Source organism: Lactuca serriola, chromosome 5 (assembly GCF_051521515.1).
Source record: "Lactuca serriola cultivar US96UC23 chromosome 5, Lser_US96UC23_V15, whole genome shotgun sequence".
NCBI lineage: Eukaryota > Viridiplantae > Streptophyta > Magnoliopsida > Asterales > Asteraceae > Lactuca > Lactuca serriola.
In genome coordinates, this window is record NC_136412.1 from 285,900,291 (window position 1) to 285,927,042 (window position 26,752).

At 33.5% G+C, this 26,752-nt stretch overlaps 1 protein-coding gene and 1 pseudogene across 1 annotated transcript; both read right to left on the reverse strand.

Moving 5' to 3' along the window:
• Positions 1-16,558: 16,558 nt before the first annotated feature.
• ALAAT2 (alanine aminotransferase 2) lies at positions 16,559-20,192 on the reverse strand. The gene is made up of 14 exons (XM_079002765.1): positions 19,844-20,192; positions 19,211-19,261; positions 18,977-19,027; positions 18,830-18,895; positions 18,681-18,742; positions 18,520-18,598; positions 18,332-18,436; positions 18,121-18,231; positions 17,891-18,028; positions 17,718-17,792; positions 17,501-17,621; positions 17,202-17,431; positions 16,916-17,119; positions 16,559-16,824 (listed from the first exon to the last, which is right to left on the reverse strand). Exons 1-14 carry the CDS (start codon positions 20,051-20,053, stop codon positions 16,708-16,710), a joined length of 1,620 nt encoding a protein of 539 aa, XP_078858891.1. The 5' UTR covers positions 20,054-20,192; the 3' UTR covers positions 16,559-16,707.
• A 4,209-nt stretch (positions 20,193-24,401) lies between these two features.
• LOC145051688 (uncharacterized) lies at positions 24,402-25,288 on the reverse strand (annotated as a pseudogene).
• Positions 25,289-26,752: the final 1,464 nt, after the last annotated feature.

Consider the following 26,752-nt stretch of genomic DNA (forward strand, 5'->3'; position numbering starts at 1 on the left):
CATACGCATGTCTTTCTGCTTCGTCTGATTCAAAGATTGTTTTGGCTTCCAATATCCACTATTTGTTGCAAAAGTTTATCATTGATTCAATTCTTGCAGTTACAGTTAGCTTTTTATGTTTTTTGTTTGCATTAGACGTGATCAATGCTTTCCAGTTTCCAAAAGTATAACGTATGGTCTGTATGGACCAGATCTTTTAAAAGTTAATACATTGATTTATAAAAACCAATGAATGGATTATTATTATTATTATTATTATTATTATTATTATTATTATTATTATTATGTTTGGTTTTTTCATATTAATTTATTATTATTATTCAATTCATAGAAAATATAATTATTAATGTTTTTTCTTTTAGCTGTTTTGTTATTAATATTAATATTATTGTTATCATCTATTGTTTAGGTCTTACAATTATTATATTCCTTCTCTTTCAAAACTATTGTCCACATATAAAAAAAACATATAAATTATGAAAACATTAATTATCATTAATTTTATTAAATGAAATTACAGTTGTACTCTTTTGTTGTTTTTTATTTCTTAATAGTTACATTTAATTTTATGGTAATTTAACTAATAATTAGGGTTATTTTGATAAAAATAATATATTTAATTTTAAAAGTAGGCTATTATTTTAAGACAAACCAAAAAAATATGAACTATTAATATGGGACGGAAAGAATATACTAATACCTTTCTTTTACAACAATTATTACATTACCCTTATAGATGTAAAACCAACTACCTCCGTTTATAATAAACAAGGCAACTAATTGGATAGTAATAGTAAAATATCAATAATTAATTAGCGCAATTGGAATAGATATCTTGCGTGTTCATGTGTTTGCATCATTTGACTATGATGTTTATAGGGATACTAGTTTATAACTCGTGGGAACCACGGTTACAAAATTAATTAAATTTTTTTATTAAAAAACTCAAAATTATTAATCATTTATTTTAAATAAATTATTAATTAAGAGATTTTTTAGTTATATAAAACTATAATCATTGATTTAAATAAATATGTAAAATTATGTTACTTTATAATTTGTATTAATTTTATTTTAATTTTTATTCTAATGTTATTAATTTAATGTAATTAGAGTGGAAAATTTAAAATTTGAAATTTGAAATGGAAAATCAATAGGTTGACAAGTGGCATGCATTAATTAGGAGACAAAATAAAGTGACAAATGGTAAAAAGAGAAATAAAATATACATTAATTATGAGACTTAATATGGTGACACGTGTCAAAATGAGAATAAAACTATTTTTTTTTATTAGAACAGGGAGATTAAATTAATTCTTTATATTATTTTAGGAAAATAATTTATTCTAAAAAATGAACCTATAATAAAAATTCAAATTATAAGTTATACAATAGTAATTTAACATTCAGATTATTGAATTAAAATTTTAAATTTGACTTAAAAATGATAGTCTTGTATTACTAATTGTTTATTATCAAATATATAAATCATAAAAGCATTCACAATGGAGAGTTTAATGAAAAAGTTGAATGATGTATCATGCCTATTTGTCATTCAATGAATACAATTCCAACATTGTGAAAAGTCACCTTGGCATTCAATAGATTTGGAGTTCAATGGTCATTGAACTCTTCAATAGGAAAAAAAAAGTCTTTAAATCTTTAAATAAATATTTTTTTAATATGTTCCATTGAACGTGTAGAGTTTAATGCATTGATTTATAAAAACCAATGAATAGATTATTATTATTATAATTATTATTATTATTATTATTATTATTATTATGTTTGGTTTTTTCATATTAATTTATTATTATAATTCAATTCATAGAAAATATAATTATTAATGTTTTTTCTTTTAGCTCTTTTGTTATTAATATTAATATTATTGTTATCATTTATTGTTTAGATCTTACAATTATTATATTCCTTCTCTTTCAAAACCATTGTCCACAGATAAAAAATATATAAATTATGAAAACATTAATTACCATTAACTTTATTAAATAATATTACAGTTGTACTCTTTTGTTGCTTTTAATTTCTTAGTAGTTGCATTTAATTTCATGGTAGTTTAACTAATAATTAGGGTTATTTTGATAAAAAAAAAATATATTTATTTATTTTTAAAAATAGACTATTATTTTGGGACAAGCCAAAAAACATATGGACTATTAATATGGGACGGAAAGAATATATACTAATACCTTTCTTTTAAAACAATTATTACATTACCCTTATAGATGTAAAACCAATTGCCATCATTTATAACAAGGCAATTAATTGGATAGTAATAGTAAAATATCAATAATTAATTAGCGCAATTGGAATAGATATCTTGCGTGTTCATGTGTTTGCATCATTTGGCTATGATGTTTATAGGGATATATATAGTAAAGTCCCAATATTTTCATCGATTTGACAAGAAAGTCCTAAACTTTATTTTTTGATAGTAAAGTCAAAATTACCAGCAGTTTTTTACACTTTTACCTTTTTCCCAGTTAGCCGGTAATTAGGATTTTTTTGTTAAAAAAAAAATAAAGTTTAGGACTTCTTGTCAAATCGTCATTTAGGACTTTACTGTCAAAAAAATAAAGTTTATAACATTCTTGTCAAATCGTTGAAAATATTAAGACTTTAGTGTATTTTTGTAACCCAGGAACTTTTAAATGTGACTTTTGTTGCAACACCACTGTTTTTCTTATCATCATCATCTTTACTCTGACACAATCACGATCAGGAGAAACATATGCAAAAGAAAGAATGAGAAAGGATGAAAAGACTTGTAAAACTTTCTTTTGCTTCGCCGCCAAATCTTGAACTAAAAAGTGAGGATAGATTATACAAACACAAACAACACATGCCTAGCAAAAAAGGTGTGAATGTGGAGAAAGAAAAGAAGAGCAATTTCATTTTTTTTGGTTTCTTAGTTCTCCATTTCTGGGACTTCAAAAAGTCAACACAACCCTGGTTCTTTCTTTCTTTCTTTCTTGATTATCTCCATTTTTTTCAATGTCGGTTTGTTTAGATTAAAAAACGATTTAACAAGAAGCAAACGTTAAGGATTTCAATAGGATCTAGCTGACTAGAGAATGTTTCAATAATTCTTATGCTTAAAGAGTATCATATGATTAAATTTCTAACCAAAAATTAGGATATATACACTAAAGTCCCAATATTTTCAACGATTTGACAAGAAAGTCCTAAACTTTATTTTTTTTTTTACAGTAAAGTCCTAATTGACGATTTGACAAGAAAGTCCTAAACTTTATTTTTTTTGACAAAAAAAATCCTAATTACCGGCTAACCGGAAAAAAAGGATAAAAGTGTCAAAAACTACTGGTAATTTGGACTTTACTGTCAAAAAAATAAAGTTTAGGACTTTCTTGTCAAATCGATGAAAATATTGGGACTTTAGTGTATATATATCATGTTTATATGCAATTAAATTATTATTCTTCAAAGTATTTAAATTACAAAATCACTAATAAAATTATGAGTAAATATAGTATTGTTCCTTATTTTTGCACGAAATATCAGTTTCAGTTTTAGTATTGGCATTTAATCATGGATGTTACCAAAAATCATGGGTGGTCCCTATGGAGGTTGTTGGTAACACCCATGGTTCTCCCCTCTAAGAACCTTGATGGAGGGGTTGTTAAACATTTTAAAAAGACAAAAATACCCTTCTACCATTGCTTCCACCACCGCTGATCACTCACCACTAATCACCACCATTATCACCAGCATCACCAATCACCACCATCTCCAACCATCACCATCACCAGGGCCGGCCTTATAGGAGTTCAGGATGTGCCGGCGAATAGGGCTATTCTTTTCTTTTCTGAGGGCCCATATATTTATCCATATGTAATACTAGTTATATTCATTTAGCGCCCAAATCTTTTTGGTTAAATCAATTTGGAAACGGAACACCAAACAAGAAGGAATTTGAAGTGACAATTCGTTTCTCGACCATACACATGAAAAATAAATAAATGATGGAACGATTTGTCAGTCAATGTTATCTTGAAACTATGTGTCGATTTACATCCAGGAACAACGTTCTTGTCTACTTGATAGTGTCAGACTTTTTTTGATTCACGTCCAACAATGATTTTGTCGATTCACACAACTCATTCATCTTTGTGATTAATAAGAGGATGTTCTTGATTAATTATTTATTGCAGATCTTTGTTAGACAAAACACATTTCATGTTCTAGAGCAACATGGAATCCAATAAAGGTATGCATTCATAACTCATTGTTTAATCTTCATTCTAGTGTGACTATTCCAAAGTTCCTTGATTTGCTTATTCATCTTTTTTGGCAGGATTTTCGATTGTGTAATTTGTTCAAGGGCTGGCATTTTTTGCATGTGGTTGGCTATGGGGGGACTTGTTGTGGTTCTTTATGTTGGCTTGCTGCATGATCTGTTTTGTTTCATTGTCCAAATGAAAACTTGGGGTTTTTAGGTCTTAGGTAAGTGCTTGTACTTATTGTTGTTTTTATTTTGTTTTTTGTACTATATCATCGTGCCAGCTTCCTGTTGGCATTCTTATGTTAATAAAAAGCTTTGTTGTTCAAAAGAACAAAAATTATTATACAAGAACACAAATCAAAAGTAACATAACCAATAAGAAGAAATCAGTGCTTCTTTTTACTTTGCAGTTGTCCTTGAGTACCTTGCTTGCTAACGTAATTTTTCTCAGATATCATTGTTTAATGATGATGGGATTATAATACGTTGATCAAAAGTAACATATGGGATTTTGTATATTGACGTTAATTTACCTATTTATGTTTCTAGTGGCATACAAATTTCCTTAATCCTTATAAGATTTGAATTAATACAAAGGACATAAAAGCTTAAATATGATGTTTCTTGGTTCGAGATAATGATATGAATTACTAATAAATGGAACATCTTTTAACTTGATTTTGTTGCTTGTAGACACATAAGCAGCGGAGTTGGTTGGAAATGTAATACAAGTAAAATAAAATATTTCCAAGGCATTTTGGGCTAGCTATAAGAAATGATGAAGACCTTGGGCAATTAGTTTTTATGCAACATATATAAGTTAGTATGTTGACTCGAATGTATAATAACATATAGGACCAGTGCAACCGGATTATATTAGCAACTTTACTCCATTTTTACCGATTATTATAACTTATTTTGGGGGCTTATTTTTATCAAATTCCACAGGGCCTACAAACTCTCGGGGTCGGCCCTGACCATCACCCTCACAACCACCATGTCATTGCCACCATCATTGTTGCTCCCACCTTCACAACCAAAAAATCACTTTCCCACAACAAAACAACTTTCACCACCTGCTAGCCCCATCCTCAGTCACCAGCGGGATACTATGTTTTATTCATACTTCAGGAGGAAGAAGAAAGATCAACAAAATGGAGGTCCTTTCTTGAACAGCAAGAAGAGATTGTTTCAACTGAACTCATCTATCAATGAGGGCATCACTAAAACTGATGTTGAAGTCGTAGAACAAAAAATCATGTCTTGGAATCAGTTCAAGTGGGGTAGTGTGACATCCCCAATTTCACAGCAAAAAAAGACCGATTTGTTTATGCTTTGTTTTATAAATCAGAGTAATCGTTTAAAGAAAACGGTTGCGGAATTTGTTCCCAAAACAAGATATGATAATAACTTATCAAAACATTTCTCAAAGAGAATGTATTTTTATTTAATAATAAAACCTCGGGATGTCATGTTCCGATATAGACACATAACATAAACATATCATGCATTCATTTACATTAGTGATTCACATCTCTTTTAATCTCTCAGTAAAATGGGTCTTCGCATCGATACCTATGATACAAAGAAAACTGAGTGGGTCAGGCTTGGGAGCCTGGTGAGCATATAGGGTTTTCAACCCACAATAATACATTTATTATTCAATCATCAAACAATCAACCCAAATACCCATCCCCATATCTCCTTTATTTCTTAAGGATTTACCCTAAGAACCAATTATCCTTCATTCATTCATTCCTAAGGATTTACATAAGGAATTGGCACGAAGTCCATTGCTGCCAAAAATTTATCCATCAGATACTAAATCCATAGCTATCCGGCGCTAACTCCATAGTCACCAAGGTTTACTCAACAGGCGCTAACTCCATAGTCACCAAGGTTCACTTAACAGGTGCTAACTCCATAGTCACCAGGGTTTATACAATAGGCACGAAGTCACATCGTCACCAAGGTTTATCAATAGGCATGAAGTCACATTGTCGCCAAGGTTTACTCGATAGGCACTAAGTCACATAGTCTCCAGGGTTTACTCAATAGGCACGAAGTCGCATCGTCACCAAGGCTTTACTCAATAGGCACTAAGTCACATAGTCGCCAGGGTTTACTCAATAGGCACGAAGACGCATCGTTACCAAGGCTTTACTCAATAGGCACAAAGTCACATCGTCACCAAGGTTTATCAAATAAGCACGAAGTCGCATCGTCACCAAAGCTTACTCAATAGGCTGTACGTCTCATAGTCGCCACTATTTCATCTACCCATGTTCTACCCAACATTTTTGTAGATATAAAATACATATACAGTTTAAATTATTTAACACCTGTATAAAAACATCAATTCCAAGCCCATCTCGAATAGACAAATAATATATAACACATAGCACGTATTTCATAGCTAATACTTTATATTTATGTGTTAGAAGAAAATACTCACACACTCACTTGATCAGAAAATGATCGGACAACACTACGGCTTGTAGAAGTAGTATTATTCGGTGAAACCGGGAGATCTTCACAAAAACCGGGCTCCTCGCGGGCAGAGCTTCGGCTCGGGAATTTTACTTCTCGGGGTCTTCGGGCTTCGGGACTTGCTTCGGGTCTCGGGAATAATATCGAGGCTTCGGGATAATTCTGGCACGAAAAACGAGGTAAAACGGGAGAGAGAGAGAGAGAGAGAGAGAGAGAGAGAAGAGAAAATGAGCAAGAAGTCCGGCTGCCCTCGCAAGGTATTTATAGGGTTGAACCTTCGCATTATGTTGGGCGTAATGCTTAGCTACGCGGGGCGTAGTGCCAAAAAACGTCATTGCTTACGCATGCGAGGCACTCGAGTCCGAGGGGTTCATGCACTGGGGTATGCTGGGCGTACGCCGGATAAGATCAATGACTCCTTCGGATATACATCCGAATTAAAGATTAAATATATATTTTAATTATTTAATAAACTTTAAAAATTCATATCTTCCTCATACGAACTCCGTTTTCATTGTTCTTTATATACACGCATAGGTGAGACTATGCTCTACAACTTTCGTTTAGACTCCATCGGCTAATTTTGAATTTATTTTTATTATTTATTTTTAGTCGGTCGGGACAAGAAAACACCGTTATAAATTCATAACTTCTTCATCCGACGTCCGTTTTCGTTTGTCTTTTTATCATTGTACTGCTAATGACGAGATCTTCGATTCTCGTTTAGATTGCTTCGGCTAGAAATAACTCGATCTCGAATTCGAGTTTCGGGTTGCATACTGCTAAGCTGAAACTTAGAAAAATCATAACTTCCTCATACCAAGTCAGATTTGGGCGTTCTTTATATGTACGGAATCCTTGTAACATATACTACAACTTAGTTAAGATTAGTCCTTCAAAATAATCTTCCATTAAAAAGTCATTTTTGACGCTTATTGTCCTTAAATCGACTAGCCCGGATCTACGAGCGTTACTGGTAGTAGTGGTTTTTTTTTTTAAATTTGTAGTAATCCTCTGGTCCAAAATCCATACCTCCCTCACTCAAGGACTTATGGTTTTCCATCCTTTACTTTGTTGTTCGAACCCTAATCTCATTCTCGTCCCATTCTTCGTTGACCTGTCATAAAACTTATACAAAGTGATTCCAGGCCCGACCCTAAGGGGTTCAAAGGTGTGCGGCACCACAGAACCATGAAAAAATATAGATATGCGTTTTAGCCAAATTATCTAGTTAAAACTTTAATATATATCATTTTATTCAAATGACAAAATTGCAAGAATGGTCCTTGTGGCTAGATGGAAATTGCCACTTTTGGTCAAATAGGTTTGGATTAGCACTCATGGTCCAAATGTTTTTATTTTCTTGCCACTTTGATTCAATTTACTTTAAACTTTTTTGAAATGACGATTTTACCCTTAGCTTTTGTTTTTGTAGTTTATTTATTTATATAAATATTTTTATAATTAAAAAAATAAAAAGAAAATACATCTCTCTCTCTCTCTCTGGGTTTGTGTTTGATAAACACCCAAGAACATATTCAAAGATTCAAGAACACTGAAGAACATCTTCTGCCACCACCACACCGTCTGCCACCTCCATCTCTACCTAAACTTTTTCTAACACTTCATCTAAGCCAAAAAAATCATCCTAGAAACAAAACCATACACAATCAAATCTGATGAACACACAAAACCCAAAAATCGATTCAAAGATCTGATCTACATAAACATCTATCGATTTTCAACAAATTCAACCCATAAACACACACACACATACACACACACACACACACACACACATATATATATATATATATATATATATATATATATATATATATATATTTAACACACACACACAAAACCCAAAAATCGATTCAAAGATCTAAGGTGGAACGCCACCTAACTCGTCGGATTTGAAATGGTGGTATTTGTCGATTATGGTGCCAGAAACCACAAGAAGTTGTCGGTTTCGTCGATGATGAGAGATATACACATCGTCTCCTGCATGTGAGAGAGAAATCGCAAACTTGAACCTAACTTCATCGTCGGAGTAGGAGTAAAACGAAGAAACACAAATGAAACTAGGCTTTGCAAACCCTAAGCCACCTCGGATATGTGAGAGAGACGAAAAATAGTCCTAGGGTTTGCTATGACAGGCGGCGGCGCTAGGGTTTGTTATAACAGGCAGCTCCGATAATTGTTTTTCATGTCCAACGAAGGGCTTCGACGGTAGGTGACAGATCCGACATTCTGACATGTGCAAAGACGCGACGTTTCAACAAAAGTTCTTACGATCAAGATCTAAAAAGAGGGGTATGGTGGTATACACTAGTATAGTTGACTTGTGGTGGTGGTGACATTCATCTTTTCTGGTGGTGTTGGTGGCGTTCATCTTTTCCCGGCGGTGGTGTTCAGGCTTTTCGGTAGGAGTGAGGGTTGGCGGAGGGGTGCTGACGTTCTCTTAACTAGAGAGAGAGAGAGAGAGAGAGAAAGAGAGAGGGGGGAGGGAGGGAGTATTCTGTTTTTTCTTTTCTTTTTTTGATTTTGTAATAAAAAAACTCAAAAAAGGAAATACAAAGGGCAAAATTATCATTTTATTAAAAATCAACCCAAAATGGATCAAACTCGCAACAAAACGTAAAGTTTGGGACCATTGGTGCTAGTCCATACTTGTTTTGCCCAAAGTAGCAATTTTCAACATACCACAAGGACCATTCTTGCAATTTTGTCTATTCAGATTCACATACAAGAGCTAAGTGGTTCAGTCGGACCAGGTGTTGTTTAAATTTACTGAATACCTTGGTTCGACACCCGCCTAAGTACTGGCTTTTGTTATTTACACTTTTAACCCTTTATTTATGCTCCAAGTTACACTTTCATTATATTTCTTTAGCTTCATACATAGGCTGATATGTTTTAATTAAATTGATACCGTCAACACTTTATTATACTCCAGCTTACATTTTCAGTCCTTTATTTATTCCATGTTATACAATATACCACATCTTCAAATTTAAGAAGTGAGAAATATTTTACCCTATTAAGTCATTTTTACTGGCTAACCTGTAGTAGCCGGTCATAAGGACTGAATGTGTACAGTTTAACAAGTTGAAGGAGTACATTTGGACGAAAAAAATCATTGACCAAATCTATACAAATCAAAAAATATATTACCATTTTAAGTCATTATCCCTAATAAATACGCTGATTTGTTTTAGTTAAATTGATATTGTTACATTTTCAACACTTTATTATACTCCAACTTATATTTTTGGTCCTTTATTATACCATGTTGTACAAGATACCACATCTTTAAATTTCTTTTACTAAATCGGTTTCTAGAAGTTATGTATTTAGTCCTTTAAATTTTATAATATTGCAATTGTTTTTTTATTAATTTTATATATATATATATATATATATATATATATATATATATATATATATATATATAGGGGCCCGTCTTTACTAGTTGCACAGGGTCTTCAAAATCAGCGGACCGATCCTGATTGATTCTCACGAAAATCAATCAACACAGTACGATTTATAACTTTTACATAGGTGCTTCTTTGTCTCTTGATTTCTATCTTTCTACTCGATCGTGAAGCTCATCAAGGCCTCTTGGATGAATGATTCTGACCCTCAGATCCTTAGTGTTGTTCATGTAGAGCCAACATCTGATTCTAGGAACTGTCGTGCAAGAAAAGAGAAAAAGCATGAAGAAGCTCCGACAGGGAGCTTTTAGGCCTTTTAGGGCATTTTGTTAATAGTTTATAGATTTGTTCCCTTAGGAGTGTTTGCATGATTTTACATCAATTTAACGGAGATCTATTTAACAGTAATGATCCCAGGGACCACCTGTGTTACCAAAACCCTTAATCGGGACCCTTGGTATCATTTTATCAAAAGTTGGACTAAGAGTGTTATTTCATATAAACCAAAGGGCCAAGTCTATAATTTACTCTAAAAATATAGATAAAGTATTTAATATAATAAATATATCAATATTGAATATTTGTATTATTTTTAAAGTAATAAACTCTTTTCATAAGTATATAATAAAAATAAATTAATTTTAAATGCTAAACTTAAATAGACATGTTGGGAAATCAGATGACACATACAAATGACAAGTAGATATCTTTATTTATAGACTAGGGATCAGACATTAAACCCTAATGGAACAAACCCATCAATCCATTGGCCCCTGAAAGGTATTAATCAATCACAATTCTTCATGTAGCCGCTTCCGGAACCTTAATCCTTGAGATACATTACATTGGCATCAATAATCCAACATTGGCACATCAGGTGTCATTGCATGGCACACCTTATCACTTAGTGCCATCTTCTATCACTCTGTGGCACCTCTAGTGCATCAATATTTGTATTATTTTTAAAGTAATAAACTCTTTTCATAAGTATATAATAAAAATAAATTAATTTTAAATGTTAAACTTAAATAGACATGTTAGGAAATCAGATGACACTATCAAGAATCAGAACAATTCTGATGACATTTGCCAAGATGTTATGACCCTTGTTAGGAAATAATGCGGATCACAAACGAAAACAAAAGCACATAAAAACACAATATTTATGTGGTTCGCTTAAGGTGACCTACGTCCACATGCAGTAGGGAAGTATTATTTATTCAAGAGTTCTCAAACAGAGGTTACAAGTACAATTCAACAAAGATTCGACCTACTCACTAGGGATATAAAAGACACATACAAATGACAAGTAGATATCTTTATTTATAGACTAGGGATCAGACATTAAACCCTAATGGAACAAACCCATCAATCCATTGGCCCCTGAAAGGTATTAATCAATCACAATTCTTCATGTAGCCGCTTCCGGAACCTTAATCCTTGAGATACATTACATTGACATCAATAATCCAACATTGGCACATCAGGTGTCATTGCATGGCACACCTTATCACTTAGTGCCATCTTCTATCACTTTGTGGCACCTCTAGTGCATGATACATCATTGAGGTGCCATGATGACACATCAGTGCGAAATTAAATGGCACATTCACACTTGGTGACACATTCGGTTCATCGAATGTCGTCAAAGTGTCACTCTCTTGTCGAGGTGTCATTGAGGGGTACCTTATGTCACTTTGTGACACCTACTATGCATGGAAATCTACAAGTGTGCCATCGTATCCAACTGTACCACCGAATCCAGTTGTGTCGATGTATCCAATAGTGTCGTTGAATCCAACAATGTCATTGAATCCAACTATGTCGTTGTATCCTACTGTGTCGTCGAATCTAAATGCCACTGTATCCAACTGTGTTGTCGTATACAATTGTGCAGCTGTATCTAACTATGTCATGAGAATGCTCCAAATTCTCATGTCACATTTAACAATCTCTGGCTTGACTTGATATCCTTTAAATTCCACCTTAAAAAAGAACTTCCTCTACTTTTATCATCCATCCCTGATGGTACCTAACTCCTACAAAGATCAACCAACTCCAAGGATAGCTTGAGCTTATCTCTGGGTAACGAATTTGTCAACATGTCTTTTGAATTCTCCTTGCTACCATATTTTTGTATGTAAAACGTGTCATAGAACACGATAGGTTTCTCCGCCTTCAAAATAAGACTCTCAACGAGACCAACCACTGGTGATCTTCTTATCTCCAGATCACCTTCATGATCTAAGTCTATCCATCTAAACAAGTATGTATGTTGCTCATTACCACCATACACTAGACAAACATCAAGCGTTCCCTTCAAGTGTCACAAGACCCACTTTACCATTTCTCGATGAGCTTTTCCCCGATTGTATCGAACCGCCAAAGAAGTACCAACAAGTTTGGATTGATCAAAATAGAACAACCATAAGACTTTCCAAATATAGCGAGTAAACTGTAACTATCCTACTCTTTTATGTAACACCCGTAAATTAGGGCTAGTCAATTTGACTATTATAAGCATTAAAATTGACATTCTGGTAGAAGATTATTTAGGATAAATAATCTTAACCAAAGTTATAGTATATGTGACGAGGATTTCGTGCACGTCAAGAACGCCCAAATCTGACTTCGAGTGAAGAAGTTACGACCTTTTGAAGTTTCACGTTCGAACTGGATGTCATAAATAATGAATCGGAGATAGGTTGCTTTTTAGCCTAGGTAATCTAAATAAAAGTAGTAGTAGTCGTTAAACCGAGAATGTATATATAGATAACGTCAAAATCTGACTTCGTGAGAGGAAGTTAAGATTTTCACAAGTTTCAGCATGTGAGTATATGGCTCAGAAACTGAAGTATAGATCGGTTGATTGTTAGGAAAAACAATCTAAATGAGAGTTGAAGATATCGTTCTCATGATTTCGTCGATATAAAGACAGTCGAGAATGAATATCACATGAGAGAGTTACAATTTTTTTAACGGATTTTAACAGTCTAAGTCTGTTAAAAATATAGCTTTAAAAATAAAGTCAAAACTAGCCGACGGAGTCTAAATGAAAGTTGTAGATCTCGTCGATAGCTACTCGTGGATATAAAACCCGTAAAAAATAGCTCTTATGAAGAAGATATGAAGTTTATAGGGAACACAATTTTTCGCGCGCACCCGCATGCAACGACAAAGTGTGCCACGCTCACTAACACTCAGCCCAGAATGCGACACGTGGCACCACGCAAAAATCTACACGTCATCACTTCCGACCAAATGTGCAATGCGCAAGGGACCCGGTGCTCGACGTGCAATCCAAAATCAGTATATAAATAAGAGTCGGATTTCAGTTCAATCCCACACCATTCCTACGTTTCTCTATCAATTTCTCCTAATTGTAAGCCCTTTCTACCTTAAGCTTTTAGTCGGCGAAGCCCTACGGTGTCTGATAGCCGACGATTAGGAGCTCTTGAGTCAGAGTTCTGCCCGCTTAATTCCCAGTTTTTCATCAGTATGCTCTGTAAGTTAAGCTACACTTATTTTATTTAAGTGTAACTTTTAACTATACTCATAGTCGTTATTATGAACCTATAATTAAGATTTATCAACAATTCCAAGTCATTATACCGATTGATCTGCTTATGGGGATGATATCTAGGTTGAATTTATTTAGGTGTTTAAAGTGGGATTTCCAAACAGTATACTCTATATACAAAACGGACGCTACCTCCGATATGATCCTACATGGTTGTTCCTTACTTGATAGATCTTAATGTAGACATTAGGATTGGTGAGGAACCTAGACTATCATTAGTCACCAGGAATATTAAGCTAAGAGTTAGTGACATTCGTAACTAGGACACGTTAGAAGAAAATTCAAGGAGTTTGGCGGAGCGCTGCTGAATTCTCCAGTCATTCACGTAAGTCAAGTGAGTAAATATTTACCTTCAACTTAAACATAGATATCAAGTAATTAATTTGCCTAAATGATTTATGTGCTTATTACCTAAGTTTATGATATCTGTGTTATATAAGATAATGATTTTTCTAAAATATCATATATATATATATATATATATATATATATATATATATATATATATATATATATATATATGTATGTATGTATGTATTTTACCGTACTCATAATGTATTAGGTAGGACATGTAGAAAGAGATGAGAAAAAATGAGATAACAGTTAGAGACCATAAGAGAAAAGAGATAATAGTGAGAAGCCATACCATAGATAGAATAGTTGTGAGAGAGACCATGTCAAAGTTAGGGCAAAGAGACCATGCCCAATAGAGATCATGCATTAACCAGAGGGTTTCCCAAACCACGCCTCTTGAGGAATCTTACAATCTATTGTAGTTGATGGATATCTATTCACCAGATAGCAAGCAATGTTAACTGCTTCCACCCAGAATTGCTATGATAAATCAACAGATAATCACATGCACTGATCACGCTCCATTAGGGTTTGGTTCATCTTTTCTACACTCCGCCTTGTTGTGGTGTTAGTCGTACAGTGCGATGCCTCACTAAATCATTTGTTTTGTAGAAGTTGTCAAATGAAGCCTTGTAGAACTCTAACCTATTTTCTATTCTGAGCGGCCTGACTTGGTTCCCAGTCTATTTTTCAACATGTTCTGCCACTTCTTGAACCGTTGAAACACTTCATCTTCATCTTTTACCTTTAGAAAGTACACCCAGGTCTTCCTTGAGTAATCATCAATAAAAAGTTACAAAGTATTGACATCCACCATGAGACTTCACAGGAGAGGGACCCCATAGATCTTAGTGAATACACTCAAGGATCTCTTTGCTTGAATGTTGAACATAACTGAACTTCACACTGCATTGTATCTCTTGAACACAAGCTTCACTAGGTTTAGCATTTCTAGTTACATATACAAACAACCCCTTATCGCTCATATGTCCCAACTTATGATGCCATAACCGTACAACCTTCCAAGAAATAAATCTCATGATTCATCTTCCCCTTCATAACTACAAGAGCACCCTTGGATACTCTTACCCAATCACCCTTTCCAGACTACTTCAGTCCATCCTTCGCCAAAGTGCCAAGAGAGATCAAGTTCTTTCAAAGATCCGAGACAAACTAGCAATCCGATTTACTGGCCATATCATTGTGCATCTTGATCTGCATTGTGTCACTGCCCTTGATACTGCTTGCTCAAACCATCACGTATCTTGAATGTATGATTCCACTCTTTGAAGGAGTTAAACCAGTCATGATTATATGTCATATGATAGGATGCTCTAGAGTCCAAGACCCAAGCATCAACAGGACTAGTTGTACATACAATCAAAACTTCACCATCATCCACTTCATCGGAACATTGTTGTTGTTGCTTGATTTAAACCCATTATTTCATTTCTTTAGCAATGGACAATTTCTTTTGAAGTGTCATTTTCCTTGTAGTTATAACATCTAATGTCGGCTTTAGATTCAGAACTGGACTTCCCTTTGTTACCTTCACCTCCATCTGATGTTCTTCCTTTGTCTAAAAACCGAAACTAGAAACTTTTTTACCAACTGAAACTTTCTTTTCAGTTCCTTGGACATCAAAGAATCTTTCACATCATTCACAGTGATCGTTGTCGTACCATACAACGAAATTCTCATAGGAATTCAATAGTAAACATATGAGGGTAAGTGTTTCATCTTTATCTTCAATCTTTACATTCACACTTTGTAAATCCAAGATGATCATACTAAAATTATCTAGATGATCTTTCACATGGGTGCTTTCCGACATCCTAAGAGTATACAAATGACTACCAGACATCCATATTTATAGACTAACGATCAAACCTAAAACCCTAATAGGTCAAACCCATGAATCCAAGGCTCATGAAAAGTTTCAATCACAATTTGCTATGCAAACGCCTCGGGAACCTTCATCTTTGAGATATGTTGCATTGGCATCAACAATCCACCATTAACACATCAAGTTTCATTGCATGACACACTTTCACTTAAGTGACACCTTCTATCACTCTAGACCTCCAGTGCACGACACATCTGTGCAACATTGAGTGACATTGAGTGGCACCTCATGTGCATGGAATGTCTTTAGGTTGTCATTCTCTTGTCGACCACTTATGCATGGCACTTCTTCAAATGTCTCATCGCTTCCAAGTGTATTATCATATCCAAATGTACCATGAAAATTCTCCAAATGCTCAACTTACATTTAACAAGATCTAACTTAAAAGAAAATAAACGATGGAACAAATACCAATTACAAATTTTTAATAGTTAAGTAAATAATTATAAATAAATAAATAAATACTTATAGTCAAACTGTATCCAGAGTTGGAATAGGTGGTCCCTTCTTTAAAAGGTTGAGCAAACGCAAACACAAAATCTCAGTCACCATTATCAATCATGCTAATCATTACAAAGATACAAAATCATAGTTATCAAATCTGTAAGTTATTTGAGCTTTTATTTCAAATCTAAATTTATCCTTTTCTCTCTCTCAAAAAAAGAAAAAAGAAACGCCTCTAATCACGGAACTCATCCATGAACTTCTTGTGGAAGTCTGTCAACCTTGTAACTATGGCTGGAATCTTTTCCTCCTGCGGCAATATCGTGCACCTAAAATGCCATGTTCCAGGCACCTGTTACAGACCCCAACCAATAACAAATTAACAATCACAAGTAAAATTACCAATTTACCCCTAAATTTGTTGAAAAACATTATACTCTCACCTGACCAAAACCGGATCCAGGAACCACAACAATACCAGTGGCATTAAGGAGGCGGATTGCATAATATGCATCCGGAGCTTTTTTAGCTTTTTCTGCCTCTTTTATGGCCTTATTTGGCAGCTTAACCTGTGGGAAAAGATACATTGCACCTTCTGCTTTGTTGCAGCTAACTCCCTCCAAGCTGTTCAGTGCATCTTCCAATGTCTATAGTTTCAATAATGTTAAGGGAAAAAAAAAAGAAATTAATAATTGCAAACAAATTAACAATTTGAATTAACTAACTGACCTTTGCACGCCTTGCAAGTGATGTCAGGATGCCATCTCTTTCAGCAAAATAGGAATCATAGGATTCATCTCCAACCTTTGGAGGACTCATAACAAGGCTTGCAAGAATTTGACCAGAAATATTCGAACAAAGATTCACAGATGCCACCTTGTAGATTTGTTCCCTAACTTCAGGACTGAAACCAGTCACCTCCATGTATCCACCTCTTTTCCCACATTCCCCATAATACCCTGAACAAGTTTTGGATTATATTATATGTTCATATATACTATTCATATTTACAAAGAGACTATATATACCTTTAGACACTGACTGAAAAGAAACCAAGGGAATATCCTTGTCACCATATCCCATTGAACGTGCAACTTTCTTGAAAGAGTGAAACTGCTTTTCAGGGACATAGATGTTTTCTTGATAAACCTGCATAATGTAACATGAATGAATGTCACCCTACTTAATCATGCTTTTACTAAAATGCCCATAAAAGTCTTGGGAATTTGTAAGATTTTTCTTTACCTCGTCTGCTAGAAGAACCAAACCTTCTTTCTTGCAGAACTCAACAATGGCTCGTTGGTTCTCTTCAGCAAGAACCTACACAGATCCACAAATAAATTTAATTATGAAAACAATGAGAGAATACATTCATTTCACTGGTGTTTAGAAAATTAATTTATATATAATATATTTACCTGGCCAGTTGGGTTTCCTGGATTAATGACAACAAGGGCTCTAACAGTAATACCCTTTTGTCTAGCAGTTTCCAGTTGCTTCTTGAGCTCAGAGACCTCAAGTCCCCACCCTGTTCCTTCATCAAGATAATAAGGAACCTGAAAAATAAATATAAATTGCTCTGTTATCTTTCTTGTATCCAAAAAAAATTCAAAAAAGATAATAGTTTCAGGTTAACAACAACACATACAAGAGTTCCACCATGAAGGGCGATTGAAGCCGAGTAAAGAGGGTACTGAGGAATTGGACAGAAGATTCCATCTTGTTCTGATCTTATTAGTAATTGCATCATCATATGGACCTGGTAGGTATTTATCAAGATCATTAAATCTGTAATAATCAATCACATGAATATTTTCTATATAGAAACACGATAACAGCATAAAAAAACAAAGGCTTACTGCAGGACTTGCACCATCTGTTAAAAAGATATCATTTGGATCAGCAGGAAAACCATCACGAGCTTCAATGCCAGCAGCAATGGTGTCACGCAATCCCTTGATACCCTGATGCCAATTACAAAACCCTTAAAACTGCATTTCCTGTTTTACCCCTACACCTAAAAGCTTTGAAAGGAGAACAGGTTTACCTGACTGTGACTATATGCACCAGTAGCTCTACCAGGAATTTGATCAAGAATCTGCCATGCTCTTTCTATGGAATCAGCACTGTAAGTTTAATCATGCATATTAGTATACTTGAATGCATGTATTAAATTACATTATTAAAACCAGTTCAAATTATGCATACCTAAACAAGCCCTGTGTTTCACTCTTGTCCAATATGGTGGGATGATCACATAAAGCAAGAACCTAGTATACAATGAATTACAGGAGTAAGCAAACACCTTATTAAAACATTCCTTTTATAAATACTAAATAGTGTTGCAGAATACAAACCTCTCTGAAGAAAGTGATGGGCTGTTGACCAAGAGATTGTGGATTTCCAATGTTACAGTAAAGTATCTGCCAAATTTTGAGTGGCATCAGCATTCAGAAAGCCTATCATGTTAAAAACAAAAGAAAACAAAGTATAAAAAATGATACCTCCTCAAAAGGGTGAGTGCCTGGATTTGCTTGCAAGTCTTGCTGTAATGTCTGTGGGAAATTAACATAAAAGCATCAATAGACGACTGTGTGATAAAAACTTATGGTATTCTAGATAAATTTGATAAAAAGATGGTAAGTTTTCTATCAATATACTCATTAATAATAAGTTCCCCTATATGACATGCTTATTTAATATGTTTTTTTAGCGAATCCAATTCATTATTACATTACCTGAGCCAGAGAGACAATTTCACCACGTACAGCATACTCACATTTCAAGACCTGGCAATAAAGGGAAAAACATTAGTATAAAGGTCATTCTAGCTAACCTTTCCTTGTTGGTGTTATAGAAACAGTTCAAAACTACAGATACAAACTCATTTAGGATTTGTTTTTTTTATGATATGGATCCGACTTTATATTATATCATTCACATCATGAAAAAGGATGCTGAAAATTTAAAAGTAGAAGTGACAGAAATAATGGAGCCACTCCAATGTCCTTATCTGACTTTTGAGAGAGATCGATTATGTTTTGGTTCCAATAAATAAAGTATAACTAGATTGTCTCATTTAACAAATAAATTAAATGGTTGTTGGAGTTCCAATAGTAAAAGGGACTGGATCGACTTGAACTTAAAACCACTAGATTGATCTTCGAAATCAATATTCGATTTCTTTTTGGGGAAAGGTAAGATAAGATGCAAACTTAAAATAAAAAATAAAAAGTAAACAGTCGATCTGTACCCGCCTCCGATTAAGGCGTTAAGATTTAAACTGTATAAAGCTCAAGTAAGCGAACTAAAACAAAGAAGATCAAGTGATGAACAAGGTGAAAAACATAAATGAGAAGCAAGGAAACGACCTTTGGGTTGAGGGAGTCGACAGTAAGAGGCGGTGTTGACTTGTCGGAAGCCATGGATGTGTCGGAAGGGAGAGATGTGAAGAATCGAGCAAGCCTAGCAGAAGTATAATACTGATTTGAAGAAGAAGACGATTGATGATGGGGATTGAGCAGGGAAGCGGTGGCGTTTGTGATCAGCTTCTTGGCTCTGTGGGCTACGAATTTCCGCATGGCGGTATTTCCTTTTTAAGCCGTCAATGATGCGTGTGTGAGGGAGAAAGAAACAAGGGGCTGCGGTCACGCAGAAGATTCGTATTCGCTCTCAAATCTCAATAAAAATCAAACCCAATTCAATTCAATTCAATCCAACAAACAGCCTTTAGCCTTCCTCAGATAACTTATTCCCCAAATCTAATGCTCTTTTTTTACTCGAACCCTTTTCATTTTAACCAATCAATTTATTCCCCAAATCTAATGTATTTGTAGGGTTTTATTTTTGTTTTTGTAATGGATATCCACCGATACAACTCCTATGAAAACATCTCATTGATATTTTATGTTTTTTTTTTTGGTAACTTTTATGAGCGTATCTTAATTTTTGCTTGGTTAGGCTAAAGCTAACACATTCTATGTGTTGTAGCATAACATCTTTCTAAAAGAATTTGAAACTTTCTTTGGTAACAAACTTCTTTTAGTATTCCTTTTAAAATGTTGAAAGTGTCTCTTTAATGTATCCATCAGATCATGAATTAGAATACACCGACATGTTGACATTCTTATGGTTTTGGATGGATGGTCCAAATCAAATCCACGTACGTCTCACGTTTGGATAGGTTGATATCATCCAGCTAAATCTACTTATTATTAGTAAAGGATAATTCAGATAAATAACTTTGATCTTACTTGTTTGTTCTGTAGCATTTATTCTATGAGACATGATTGAATATGACATACCAGAAGTCGCGTATAATGTATTGGATACGGCCAAACTTGATAGATTATCTGTACAGTGTTAGGGCTACAATGAAACATAACAAAACGTTAAAATTATCAAGTTATTATTGATATAATTATGAAGGGAAAAAAAAAAAAACAATATTCAACCAAAATCTCCCTTATTAATAAAACAGTATTTTGTACACGTGACATTGCTATACATCCATTTTTCGTTTATTGTGAATAACCATAATCTCTTCAGTCTTTTTTTCATAATAAGCCTCTTATTTGTTTCCTATATTTGTTTCTTATTTATCTACACGGAAATATTTAGTGCACAGAGAATATATATATCCTTACATATTACATATATTTGGTATATATTCCTCTATATATGGAATGTCTATGCAATCATTAATTTGAATTTGAATTCTAAAGTAAAGTCTAATCCCAAAAAGTAGGTAATTAAATCGGAATGAAAACATACGATAATGCCCCGTATATATTTACGATCTTGTAATCTTGTAATTCTTGCATATATTTAAATCGGAATAAAAACATACCATAATGTCTAGTATATATTTACCATCTTGTAACTTTTTCCTCACGGAAAAACAGCTTCACGTGGCTGCAGTTTCAGTATCATTCAAATATCACAGGTTGGCATTAGTATTTTAGTATATTTAAAAGAATGATCATAGCATTCTACTTCTCTTTACGTGTTTATATGACTGTAAGTGACTCTATCTCTATCTATTTATGTGATTGTAAATGTAAATTAGTATTCAACAATTTACCTTTTTAGCATTTTTGATACTTTCTATTTTGGGTATTGTGATATCAGTTGTCTCCTCCTTCGAGATTTGTTATGAGTTCTTTATACTTCATATCCATACATCCTCCTGCTATACGTGTGTTCTGCTATTCCAAAATCCAATATTAAGATAACCCATTTTATTAAACAAAATCAAAAAACAAAAGACCATTTAATTAACCTTACAATCTTTTTTTTTTAATTTATTTTCTTGTAAATCCCACTTCTCTCTTTATTTAAAATTACATTTTTCATCCCGTTCATACCTTTTTAAATTGAATATATGAATTTTTAATTAAGCACGAGATTAAGAGTGTCATTGATTTATTCGTGTCATTTTCATTATTGATTATGTTTTTGTTTACAATCTACTCAAATTTATATTTTGTTTTATAAATCATAATTATATTAGATGACTACACTGTCTACACATACATAATGTATATAAGAATATTTAAATAAATATATATTAATTTTAAATAATAAATACAAAAAGTTTTAAAAAACTTAAATCTTATTAATAATATAAATGTTTTAGAAAGTTTTTATCCGTGGTTCCCAACTGGTTGCAAACTAGTTTTATAAAAAACACCTGATCTAAAACCCGAAATATATGATTTAAAATCCACATTTTTAAAATCAAAAGTAAATATATTATATTTGTAAGAAGTACCTAAATACATAACTAGTTGAGTCATATATATATATATATATATATATATATATATATATATATATATATATATATATATATATATATATATATATATATATCAATGTTACCCAAGGAGTTTTATCATGGAGAAAACGACCCAAAAATGTGATATAGTTTTTATTTTGTACAAGTTTAGTTTTTTTTTTTAATAAGTCTTTGAACTTATTGTTTTTTTTATACATTTTGTCTTTATGGACGATTACTTTATGTTAAGTTCTCAGTCTGTACATATTTGGTCCTTAATGTTTTTTTTTTTGCAACACAAGTCATTGTTGTTTTTGTACATATTCAATCATTATTGTTTTTATACACATTCAGTCATTATGATGTATTTTTTTAGTTTTTGCTGACATGACATCCTACGTGAGACGTGTTCTCATACGTGGCACGTATGGACAATGGAATCATATGTTACTTGTCTTGGTTTTGGTAACAACATTGTAGTTTTGATATTAGTAATTATTATAGTACAAATACCAACTATATTTAATATCAACACAAACTTTATTTAATAGCAATAATACATTATATTAGGTGAAGAAAATACATTAGTCATAATGATTTCAATCGTTGCAAATAGTGTTCACAGTCACAACAGTTAGTAATATTACCATTAATAGTAGTCTTTTTGGGTTACATACAATAACCGATTTAAACAACCATTGACATGAGAGTTTATTAGGGATCCAGTTTGTTAATTTATCAATGATTAATAAATTAATAGAAGTTTGTGACGTATCTCCTTAATCCTCATAATAGAACTCTAATCGTTCCAGGGTTTTAGTATTTTGCAGTTCAAGGTGGTTGAGACAGAAACCTGTAACGCTCGTAAGATATGTCTAGATGATTAAAAAATAAACGAGACAATTATTAGTCGCAACAATAATTGGATATTATTAAAAAAAAGGATTATTTAGGGTAAATAATCTAAGCGAAAGTCATATTAGTCATTAAACCGAGAGCGTATATATAGAGAACGCCCTAATCTGACTTTGTAAGAGGAAGTTAGGATTTTTAGAAGTTTCAGCGTAGCAGTATGTGGCTCAGAAACCGAAGTAGAAATCGGTTGATTGTTAGGAAAAACAATCTAAACGAGAGTTAAAGATCTCGTCCATATGGTTCCGTCGATATAAACACAGTCGAGAACGAATATCATATGAGCTGGAAGTTATGAATTTTTAACGGACTTTAACACTCTAAGCCTGTTATAATATCCCGAAATTTGCAGGTATTTTCAAATCCTCCTTTTATTATTATTTTGTCATTTTTAGTCCTTGGGGATGGAAGGGTGAAGCCATGAGATGTCTAAGGGCTAAAGTTGCAACTTTAGGATCAAGAGGAGCACGCTAAGCGTACATAAGGGTACGTTGAGCGTACTAGGATTTGAGCGTACTCACGTCAAATGGAAACCTTAATATTTAGGGTTTGAGTGCTATATAAGTGTCCTTATGAGCTCATAACCCTCTATCATTTCAGCCTCCATAGCTTTGAGCCGTTTTCCCTAAACCTTAATCCCTCTCTTGAGTGTGTGAGCTAAAAGTGTGTTTTTGAGTAGTTGAAGAAGAAGGTATTGCATCAAGGTGTTGGATAAGTGAGGCAAGCTTAAAGATCTACACCTTGCTCCCGAGTTCATTAAAGGAAAGAAAAGAAAAGAAAGGAAGAACAAGGAGAGAAAAGAAAAGAAAGGGAACGGAAATAATAAAGTATTCAGTGCTCCCGAGTTCGAAAGAAAGGAAAAGAAAGTATTCATTTTAGGTGTTCCCGAGTTCATTAAAGGAAAGAAAAGAAAGTAAAAAAAGACAATTATACCCTTTTATGTTTTTGAGTAAATATTAAGTCTTTACATCCCCACATTCATTCTACCGTACCCCCTACCCCCCACCCCCACCCCCCCCCCCCAAAAAAAAAAACAACTCTCCCTTCCTCCCCTCTACTTAAAACATTAACAAAACAATTTTATTTTAATATAAAGTAAATTGTAAAAAGGAAAACCGCATGTTATTCAATTATTTTCAAGATGCAAAACGAAAACCACAAACAACTCAAAAAAGAAAAAGAAAAAAAACAAATCATAAACACATTAGATCAATCCAGTAAGAATCACCCAAGGTTATTCAATCACATGCACCCATCATATCTTTGAGGACACCCATCCGTATCTGAAGGGGACAACTGAACAATGTCCTAGCTTTTGCTTGAGTTGTTGCCAAAAAATTTAGAGCCCTCGGCAATTCATGGGGTTCCAAACCCACCAACTCCAATTCTCTATAAATTTCTTCCCCTGTATATTCCCGAGGATAAGCTCTATCAAAAATTATATTACCCTCCCTGATAGCACCAGCCACATTATCAACCGATTTCATTATCTTTGAGTTAATATCTTCTTCTTCTTCGTCGTCTTCAAATTTCCTCTTTTTACTCTTACACTTCTTTGCACCTGAAGATTGTTCTTGTGAAAAAGGAGGTGGAATAACATCCTGAATGTCATCATCAAGATCAACATATTCGTTCTCCAAATGAATTTCATTGTTAGCTAACATGTCATCAACTTCTTTAATTGTTTCAACTTGAATATTTTCATTTTTATTTAATCGGACATTTCTTTCTTTCGCTATTTCATCATGTGCACCAGATGCCCTATCCCTTGCAAATAATACCAACATCTCATCGAAGTATGCAATCTTTTTTGTCCTTAACGACGCAGCCTCAGGTTTTGACTGTTTAACAACACAAAAATAATTAATATTGCAAACGATAACATAAAATATTTAAAAAAAAAATAACATAGACATAAAAAGAACACTTACTTTTATTAAATTATCCCATACTTCTTCCTCCGCTTCTATTAGTTGAGTAGACGAATTCCAAGAGAACCCGCTCAATGAAATTCCCCTAAACAGATCGTACCATTGCGAAAAATGTTTTTTAAGCTTTTGTAGCGATTCTTCAAATGACTTTTGGTAATATCCATTTGATGCTTTGTGTTCAACTCCTCAACCATTTAAGCATATGTAGTTGGTGTGAAACTACCATTCACCCTATTACCCGTCTCTTGTTGTTTAATTATCTCTTGGATGTACGCATAATGCATTTTATCTGACCATTTAACTTGTTCCTTTTCACTACCACTAGCTTCCTGTTTGATCATGATGACTTTGCACATAGGAATAAAAATTAAAGAATGGTAGATTGTTAGACCACAATATGAAGCATAATACTAATCAAAAATATGAAGGGTAAATAACATAATTAATCTCAAAAACCAATCATCAATACAATGTGAAATTGAAAACAAAATGTATCAAAATGAAACTAGTTTTACATATTAAGTTAATTGATTGAATGTGTCAAATAATTTGCCCACATTTCATTTGCAATTGAATTCCTTAGTTGCTCTGCCATTCTATTACCCTCGATCATGTGTTTCTGTTGAATTACGACGATCTTGCTCTTGTGGTCCGTTTAACATCTCCTGCATCACCTCATCTTCAAGATTTATGTCGCGGTCTTCATCTAATAAAAAGTTGTGTAGAATACAACATGCCGAAAATATGGCAGATTGTGTTTCACAAGAGTAAACTGGTTCTGTTGTACTTCGAATGATAGGAAACCTTCTTTTAAGGACACCAAAAGCTCGCTCAATGGTGTTACGTAAGGAAGCATGACGAAGATTAAACAACTCTTTAGAATTTTGTGGACCACGCATGGAGTACTCTTTTAAATGATATCTAACACCTCTATATGGCGCCATTAGTTTATTCGTATGAGGCAAACCCCCATCTACTAAACAATATTTACCTATAAAGAGCTTAATCAATATTATTGAAAAATATTAGATATTGAAATTACATTGGTTTAATAAATTACCTGATGGAATTAGTAGTTTATCATTTCTAGTAAATGCGTTCTTTATTATTCTCGAGTCTGATGCAGTACCCTCCCAACCCGTTAACACATACGTAAACTTCAAATCAAATGTACAAGCAGCTAATACATTTATTGTCGGGTATCCCTTACGACCACGGTATCTAGGGGCATCTCTATTAGGCACATGGACACGAACATGTGTTCCATCCATTGCCCCTATACAATCCTTGAAAAAAGGATAAAATCTCCTACTTTCTTGAATTTCTCTCCGGATAACATCACCTGTAGGTTGCTGAATATAAAGACCTTCTATTGCTATAATCAATCATAATACTCTATGGAAGCACCTACTCGTTGTTGATCTAGAGCGACGATACATCCACGAGGTAAACCGAGTTCGCAAATCATTACTTACAATATGCAAAAATCTAGCAACATGTTCCTCAACGGACATGCGTTGCGTACGTCGTAGACCACCTACAGTTTGTAAGATTTCACACAATCTCCTAAAAGAGTTTTCACTCATACGAATAAGGTCACGACATTGACCACCTTCTAAAAGATTATGTAGCAACTCTTCCCGTACAGCTTGTCTTTC